The sequence below is a fragment of the Pelobates fuscus genome, chromosome 4, assembly GCF_036172605.1.
Source record: "Pelobates fuscus isolate aPelFus1 chromosome 4, aPelFus1.pri, whole genome shotgun sequence".
Taxonomy (NCBI): domain Eukaryota; kingdom Metazoa; phylum Chordata; class Amphibia; order Anura; family Pelobatidae; genus Pelobates; species Pelobates fuscus.
Window position 1 is genome coordinate 13,628,278 of NC_086320.1, and position 9,677 is coordinate 13,637,954.

The 9,677-nt window shown below is 46.5% G+C and overlaps 1 protein-coding gene across 1 annotated transcript; it reads left to right on the top strand.

Annotated features, from left to right (window-relative positions):
* Positions 1-8,153: 8,153 nt before the first annotated feature.
* LOC134607696 (ly6/PLAUR domain-containing protein 2-like) lies at positions 8,154-9,416 on the top strand. The gene is made up of 2 exons (XM_063450238.1): positions 8,154-8,302; positions 9,145-9,416. The coding sequence occupies exons 1-2, from the start codon at positions 8,182-8,184 to the stop codon at positions 9,348-9,350; spliced, it is 327 nt and encodes a 108-aa protein (XP_063306308.1). The 5' UTR covers positions 8,154-8,181; the 3' UTR covers positions 9,351-9,416.
* The last annotated feature ends 261 nt before the right edge of the window (positions 9,417-9,677 follow it).

Here is a 9,677-nt window from a genome sequence, read left to right on the forward strand (position 1 = left end):
CTCCTGTTTGGGGCATTTCTCTGCTCACATAACCTGCTATCAGTGCTCCTGTTTGGGCATTTCTCTGCTCACATAACCTGCTATCAGTGCTCCTGTTTGGGGCATTTCTCTGCTCACATAACCTGCTATCAGTGCTCCTGTTTGGGCATTTCTCTGCTCACATAACATGCTATCAGTGCTCCTGTTTGGACATTTCTCTGCTCACATAACATGCTATCAGTGCTCCTGTTTGGGCATTTCTCTGCTCACATAACCTGCTATCAGTGCTCCTGTTTGGGCATTTCTCTGCTCACATAACATGCTATCAGTGCTCCTGTTTGGGCATTTCTCTGCTCACATAACCTGCTATCAGTGCTCCTGTTTGGGCATTTCTCTGCTCACATAACCTGCTATCAGTGCTCCTGTTTGGGGCATTTCTCTGCTCACATAACCTGCTATCAGTGCTCCTGTTTGGGCATTTCTCTGCTCACATAACCTGCTATCAGTGCTCCTGTTTGGGGCATTTCTCTGCTCACATAACATGCTATCAGTGCTCCTGTTTGGGCATTTCTCTGCTCACATAACCTGCTATCAGTGCTCCTGTTTGGGCATTTCTCTGCTCACATAACATGCTATCAGTGCTCCTGTTTGGGCATTTCTCTGCTCACATAACATGCTATCAGTGCTCCTGTTTGGGCATTTCTCTGCTCACATAACCTGCTATCAGTGCTCCTGTTTGGGCATTTCTCTGCTCACATAACCTGCTATCAGTGCTCCTGTTTGGGCATTTCTCTGCTCACATAACATGCTATCAGTGCTCCTGTTTGGGAATTTCTCTGCTCACATAACCTGCTATCAGTGCTCCTGTTTGGGGCATTTCTCTGCTCACATAACCTGCTATCAGTGCTCCTGTTTGGGCATTTCTCTGCTCACATAACCTGCTATCAGTGCTCCTGTTTGGGGCATTTCTCTGCTCACATAACCTGCTATCAGTGCTCCTGTTTGGGCATTTCTCTGCTCACATAACATGCTATCAGTGCTCCTGTTTGGACATTTCTCTGCTCACATAACCTGCTATCAGTGCTCCTGTTTGGGGCATTTCTCTGCTCACATAACATGCTATCAGTGCTCCTGTTTGGGCATTTCTCTGCTCACATAACCTGCTATCAGTGCTCCTGTTTGGGGCATTTCTCTGCTCACATAACCTGCTATCAGTGCTCCTGTTTGGGGCATTTCTCTGCTCACATAACCTGCTATCAGTGCTCCTGTTTGGGCATTTCTCTGCTCACATAACCTGCTATCAGTGCTCCTGTTTGGGGCATTTCTCTGCTCACATAACATGCTATCAGTGCTCCTGTTTGGGCATTTCTCTGCTCACATAACCTGCTATCAGTGCTCCTGTTTGGGGCATTTCTCTGCTCACATAACCTGCTATCAGTGCTCCTGTTTGGGGCATTTCTCTGCTCACATAACCTGCTATCAGTGCTCCTGTTTGGGCATTTCTCTGCTCACATAACCTGCTATCAGTGCTCCTGTTTGGGGCATTTCTCTGCTCACATAACATGCTATCAGTGCTCCTGTTTGGGCATTTCTCTGCTCACATAACATGCTATCAGTGCTCCTGTTTGGGGCATTTCTCTGCTCACATAACCTGCTATCAGTGCTCCTGTTTGGGCATTTCTCTGCTCACATAACCTGCTATCAGTGCTCCTGTTTGGGGCATTTCTCTGCTCACATAACCTGCTATCAGTGCTCCTGTTTGGGCATTTCTCTGCTCACATAACATGCTATCAGTGCTCCTGTTTGGGCATTTCTCTGCTCACATAACATGCTATCAGTGCTCCTGTTTGGGCATTTCTCTGCTCACATAACCTGCTATCAGTGCTCCTGTTTGGGCATTTCTCTGCTCACATAACATGCTATCAGTGCTCCTGTTTGGGCATTTCTCTGCTCACATAACCTGCTATCAGTGCTCCTGTTTGGGCATTTCTCTGCTCACATAACCTGCTATCAGTGCTCCTGTTTGGGCATTTCTCTGCTCACATAACCTGCTATCAGTGCTCCTGTTTGGGCATTTCTCTGCTCACATAACCTGCTATCAGTGCTCCTGTTTGGGGCATTTCTCTGCTCACATAACCTGCTATCAGTGCTCCTGTTTGGGCATTTCTCTGCTCACATAACCTGCTATCAGTGCTCCTGTTTGGGCATTTCTCTGCTCACATAACCTGCTATCAGTGCTCCTGTTTGGGCATTTCTCTGCTCACATAACCTGCTATCAGTGCTCCTGTTTGGGCATTTCTCTGCTCACATAACCTGCTATCAGTGCTCCTGTTTGGGGCATTTCTCTGCTCACATAACATGCTATCAGTGCTCCTGTTTGGGGCATTTCTCTGCTCACATAACCTGCTATCAGTGCTCCTGTTTGGGCATTTCTCTGCTCACATAACATGCTATCAGTGCTCCTGTTTGGGCATTTCTCTGCTCACATAACATGCTATCAGTGCTCCTGTTTGGGGCATTTCTCTGCTCACATAACCTGCTATCAGTGCTCCTGTTTGGGGCATTTCTCTGCTCACATAACATGCTATCAGTGCTCCTGTTTGGGGCATTTCTCTGCTCACATAACATGCTATCAGTGCTCCTGTTTGGGGCATTTCTCTGCTCACATAACATGCTATCAGTGCTCCTGTTTGGGCATTTCTCTGCTCACATAACCTGCTATCAGTGCTCCTGTTTGGGGCATTTCTCTGCTCACATAACATGCTATCAGTGCTCCTGTTTGGGCATTTCTCTGCTCACATAACCTGCTATCAGTGCTCCTGTTTGGGCATTTCTCTGCTCACATAACCTGCTATCAGTGCTCCTGTTTGGGGCATTTCTCTGCTCACATAACATGCTATCAGTGCTCCTGTTTGGGCATTTCTCTGCTCACATAACCTGCTATCAGTGCTCCTGTTTGGGCATTTCTCTGCTCACATAACCTGCTATCAGTGCTCCTGTTTGGGGCATTTCTCTGCTCACATAACATGCTATCAGTGCTCCTGTTTGGGCATTTCTCTGCTCACATAACCTGCTATCAGTGCTCCTGTTTGGGCATTTCTCTGCTCACATAACCTGCTATCAGTGCTCCTGTTTGGGGCATTTCTCTGCTCACATAACATGCTATCAGTGCTCCTGTTTGGGACATTTCTCTGCTCACATAACCTGCTATCAGTGCTCCTGTTTGGGCATTTCTCTGCTCACATAACCTGCTATCAGTGCTCCTGTTTGGGCATTTCTCTGCTCACATAACCTGCTATCAGTGCTCCTGTTTGGGGCATTTCTCTGCTCACATAACATGCTATCAGTGCTCCTGTTTGGGCATTTCTCTGCTCACATAACCTGCTATCAGTGCTCCTGTTTGGGCATTTCTCTGCTCACATAACCTGCTATCAGTGCTCCTGTTTGGGGCATTTCTCTGCTCACATAACCTGCTATCAGTGCTCCTGTTTGGGCATTTCTCTGCTCACATAACATGCTATCAGTGCTCCTGTTTGGGACATTTCTCTGCTCACATAACCTGCTATCAGTGCTCCTGTTTGGGGCATTTCTCTGCTCACATAACCTGCTATCAGTGCTCCTGTTTGGGCATTTCTCTGCTCACATAACATGCTATCAGTGCTCCTGTTTGGGCATTTCTCTGCTCACATAACCTGCTATCAGTGCTCCTGTTTGGGCATTTCTCTGCTCACATAACCTGCTATCAGTGCTCCTGTTTGGGCATTTCTCTGCTCACATAACATGCTATCAGTGCTCCTGTTTGGACATTTCTCTGCTCACATAACCTGCTATCAGTGCTCCTGTTTGGGGCATTTCTCTGCTCACATAACATGCTATCAGTGCTCCTGTTTGGGGCATTTCTCTGCTCACATAACCTGCTATCAGTGCTCCTGTTTGGGGCATTTCTCTGCTCACATAACCTGCTATCAGTGCTCCTGTTTGGGCATTTCTCTGCTCACATAACCTGCTATCAGTGCTCCTGTTTGGGCATTTCTCTGCTCACATAACATGCTATCAGTGCTCCTGTTTGGGCATTTCTCTGCTCACATAACCTGCTATCAGTGCTCCTGTTTGGGCATTTCTCTGCTCACATAACCTGCTATCAGTGCTCCTGTTTGGGGCATTTCTCTGCTCACATAACCTGCTATCAGTGCTCCTGTTTGGGCATTTCTCTGCTCACATAACCTGCTATCAGTGCTCCTGTTTGGGGCATTTCTCTGCTCACATAACCTGCTATCAGTGCTCCTGTTTGGGGCATTTCTCTGCTCACATAACATGCTATCAGTGCTCCTGTTTGGGCATTTCTCTGCTCACATAACATGCTATCAGTGCTCCTGTTTGGGCATTTCTCTGCTCACATAACATGCTATCAGTGCTCCTGTTTGGGCATTTCTCTGCTCACATAACCTGCTATCAGTGCTCCTGTTTGGGGCATTTCTCTGCTCACATAACCTGCTATCAGTGCTCCTGTTTGGGCATTTCTCTGCTCACATAACCTGCTATCAGTGCTCCTGTTTGGGCATTTCTCTGCTCACATAACATGCTATCAGTGCTCCTGTTTGGGGCATTTCTCTGCTCACATAACCTGCTATCAGTGCTCCTGTTTGGGGCATTTCTCTGCTCACATAACATGCTATCAGTGCTCCTGTTTGGGCATTTCTCTGCTCACATAACATGCTATCAGTGCTCCTGTTTGGACATTTCTCTGCTCACATAACCTGCTATCAGTGCTCCTGTTTGGGCATTTCTCTGCTCACATAACCTGCTATCAGTGCTCCTGTTTGGGGCATTTCTCTGCTCACATAACCTGCTATCAGTGCTCCTGTTTGGGGCATTTCTCTGCTCACATAACCTGCTATCAGTGCTCCTGTTTGGGCATTTCTCTGCTCACATAACCTGCTATCAGTGCTCCTGTTTGGGACATTTCTCTGCTCACATAACATGCTATCAGTGCTCCTGTTTGGGCATTTCTCTGCTCACATAACATGCTATCAGTGCTCCTGTTTGGACATTTCTCTGCTCACATAACCTGCTATCAGTGCTCCTGTTTGGGCATTTCTCTGCTCACATAACATGCTATCAGTGCTCCTGTTTGGACATTTCTCTGCTCACATAACCTGCTATCAGTGCTCCTGTTTGGGGCATTTCTCTGCTCACATAACCTGCTATCAGTGCTCCTGTTTGGGGCATTTCTCTGCTCACATAACATGCTATCAGTGCTCCTGTTTGGGGCATTTCTCTGCTCACATAACATGCTATCAGTGCTCCTGTTTGGGCATTTCTCTGCTCACATAACCTGCTATCAGTGCTCCTGTTTGGACATTTCTCTGCTCACATAACATGCTATCAGTGCTCCTGTTTGGGACATTTCTCTGCTCACATAACATGCTATCAGTGCTCCTGTTTGGACATTTCTCTGCTCACATAACATGCTATCAGTGCTCCTGTTTGGGCATTTCTCTGCTCACATAACCTGCTATCAGTGCTCCTGTTTGGGCATTTCTCTGCTCACATAACCTGCTATCAGTGCTCCTGTTTGGGGCATTTCTCTGCTCACATAAACATGCTATCAGTGCTCCTGTTTGGGGCATTTCTCTGCTCACATAACATGCTATCAGTGCTCCTGTTTGGACATTTCTCTGCTCACATAACATGCTATCAGTGCTCCTGTTTGGGACATTTCTCTGCTCACATAACCTGCTATCAGTGCTCCTGTTTGGGGCATTTCTCTGCTCACATAACCTGCTATCAGTGCTCCTGTTTGGACATTTCTCTGCTCACATAACATGCTATCAGTGCTCCTGTTTGGGCATTTCTCTGCTCACATAACCTGCTATCAGTGCTCCTGTTTGGGGCATTTCTCTGCTCACATAACCTGCTATCAGTGCTCCTGTTTGGGGCATTTCTCTGCTCACATAACATGCTATCAGTGCTCCTGTTTGGGGCATTTCTCTGCTCACATAACATGCTATCAGTGCTCCTGTTTGGGGCATTTCTCTGCTCACATAACATGCTATCAGTGCTCCTGTTTGGACATTTCTCTGCTCACATAACCTGCTATCAGTGCTCCTGTTTGGGGCATTTCTCTGCTCACATAACCTGCTATCAGTGCTCCTGTTTGGGGCATTTCTCTGCTCACATAACATGCTATCAGTGCTCCTGTTTGGGGCATTTCTCTGCTCACATAACATGCTATCAGTGCTCCTGTTTGGGCATTTCTCTGCTCACATAACCTGCTATCAGTGCTCCTGTTTGGACATTTCTCTGCTCACATAACATGCTATCAGTGCTCCTGTTTGGACATTTCTCTGCTCACATAACATGCTATCAGTGCTCCTGTTTGGGCATTTCTCTGCTCACATAACCTGCTATCAGTGCTCCTGTTTGGGCATTTCTCTGCTCACATAACCTGCTATCAGTGCTCCTGTTTGGACATTTCTCTGCTCACATAACATGCTATCAGTGCTCCTGTTTGGGCATTTCTCTGCTCACATAACCTGCTATCAGTGCTCCTGTTTGGGGCATTTCTCTGCTCACATAACCTGCTATCATTGCTCCTGTTTGGGGCATTTCTCTGCTCACATAACCTGCTATCAGTGCTCCTGTTTGGGGCATTTCTCTGCTCACATAACATGCTATCAGTGCTCCTGTTTGGGGCATTTCTCTGCTCACATAACATGCTATCAGTGCTCCTGTTTGGGCATTTCTCTGCTCACATAACCTGCTATCAGTGCTCCTGTTTGGACATTTCTCTGCTCACATAACATGCTATCAGTGCTCCTGTTTGGGCATTTCTCTGCTCACATAACATGCTATCAGTGCTCCTGTTTTGGACATTTCTCTGCTCACATAACATGCTATCAGTGCTCCTGTTTGGGCATTTCTCTGCTCACATAACATGCTATCAGTGCTCCTGTTTGGGCATTTCTCTGCTCACATAACATGCTATCAGTGCTCCTGTTTGGGCATTTCTCTGCTCACATAACATGCTATCAGTGCTCCTGTTTGGGCATTTCTCTGCTCACATAACCATGCTATCAGTGCTCCTGTTTGGACATTTCTCTGCTCACATAACATGCTATCAGTGCTCCTGTTTGGACATTTCTCTGCTCACATAACTGCTATCAGTGCTCCTGTTTGGGGCATTTCTCTGCTCACATAACCTGCTATCAGTGCTCCTGTTTGGGACATTTCTCTGCTCACATAACATGCTATCAGTGCTCCTGTTTGGGCATTTCTCTGCTCACATAACCTGCTATCAGTGCTCCTGTTTGGGCATTTCTCTGCTCACATAACCTGCTATCAGTGCTCCTGTTTGGGCATTTCTCTGCTCACATAACATGCTATCAGTGCTCCTGTTTGGGCATTTCTCTGCTCACATAACCTGCTATCAGTGCTCCTGTTTGGGCATTTCTCTGCTCACATAACCTGCTATCAGTGCTCCTGTTTGGGCATTTCTCTGCTCACATAACATGCTATCAGTGCTCCTGTTTGGACATTTCTCTGCTCACATAACCTGCTATCAGTGCTCCTGTTTGGGCATTTCTCTGCTCACATAACCTGCTATCAGTGCTCCTGTTTGGGCATTTCTCTGCTCACATAACCTGCTATCAGTGCTCCTGTTTGGGCATTTCTCTGCTCACATAACATGCTATCAGTGCTCCTGTTTGGGCATTTCTCTGCTCACATAACCTGCTATCAGTGCTCCTGTTTGGGGCATTTCTCTGCTCACATAACCTGCTATCAGTGCTCCTGTTTGGGGCATTTCTCTGCTCACATAACCTGCTATCAGTGCTCCTGTTTGGGGCATTTTTGTTGGTTTGACAGCTTGGTTCCCCTGATTTTCTAAATGTCCCAAAATTGCACACAGAAGCTGAGCCCCATTAAAATCACAGATTTGCCGGCAATCCCAATATATCACGGTAAAAAAACACACAAACACAAAAAATGCAACTGATGACAGACAAGGGACAGACAAAATTAGCAAAACCCGAAAGCATGTAGAAGCCAATTGACCCCTGCCATCAATGTTTTCACTGTGTTTTTCTTTGGTTGAGTTTGTCATTCAGTGTCCGACGGGCAAGAGATTTATTTTGTTTTTTTTCAGAGTGCCACAATTTACTTTAAACATTTAATGACATCACTTCTCCTCTGTTCACAGCTATGTCTTTACAATGCTATACGTGTACGAGCCAGACCTCAAATGCCAACTGTATTACCACAACCACTAACTGCACCACTGGTCAGACGTACTGCATGACCTCGTCCACATCAGCTGGAGTTGGTAAGATCCTAAACACCTATCTTTACAGAAATCCTTCAACATGATACAGTAACTAGCTAACGAATGATTTAGAAAACTACACACTAAAATACACATTCGTGACGGAACGCTGGTACTCCGTCACTTGGGCACGTTCCCTTATCACAGCACGTTCCCTTATTACAGCACGTTCCCTTATTACAGCATGTTCCCTTATCACAGCCCGTTCCCTTATCACAGCATGTTCCCTAATCACAGCACGTTCCCTTATCACAGCACGTTCCCTCATCACAGTACATTCCCCCATCACAGCACATTCCCCCATCACAGCACGTTCCCTTATCACAGCACGTTTCCCCATCACAGCCCGTTCCCTTATCACAGCATGTTCCCTCATCACAGTACATTCCCCCATCACAGCACATTCCCCCATCACAGCACATTCCCTTATCACAGCACGTTTCCCCATCACAACACGTTCCCTTATTACAGCACGTTCCCTTATTACAGCACATTCCCTCATCACAGCACGTTCCCCCATCACAGCACGTTCCCTCATCACAGTACATTCCCCCATCACAGCACATTCCCCCATCACAGCACATTCCCTTATCACAGCACGTTTCCCCATCACAACACGTTCCCTTATTACAGCACGTTCCCTTATTACAGCACATTCCCTCATCACAGCACGTTCCCTTATCACAGCACATTCCCTCATCACAGCACGTTCCCCCATCACAGCACGTTCCCTTATTACAGCACGTTCCCTCATCACATTATGTTCCCCCATCACAGCACGTTCCTTTGTCAGTATTATAGTAACTAATTGCCAGTAAAATGTCTTTCTCTCTGTACTGCAGCTGGTGTATCATTTGCTTCAATCACTAAGACGTGTGCGGCGTCCTGTACGCCTGTGAGTGCTGGAATCTCCTTGGCCTCCAGTTCCGTGTCTTGCTGCACCACTGACCTGTGCAACACAAGCGGCGCCACCAGCATTAAATCTGGAGTCACCATCCTGGCTGTGACTGCCGGACTAATCTTAGCTCTGCTGAAGAATTCTCTGTGAATGTTAAATGGTTCATAAACTGTAACCAAACATGTGAAACTTCATTAAACAAATTATAACATAAAACATCACTTTGTACGTGAATTTATCAACAAATCTGGAAATATTGTGATCTAAAGGAAAACTATAGCATTAGAAATACAAGTTATGAGGCTCCCTTTGAGCATTACACACAGAATTAAACTTACCTTATTTCTCCTGGTGCGCTTGGTGCTGCTACCCCACCTACTCGGCTGAGATTATCAATACCGACAATTTCAACCAATTCAATGCTTTCCCCTAAGGAAGTTTTGGGCGGCTTGTGTGCATGCTCAACATATCACCATG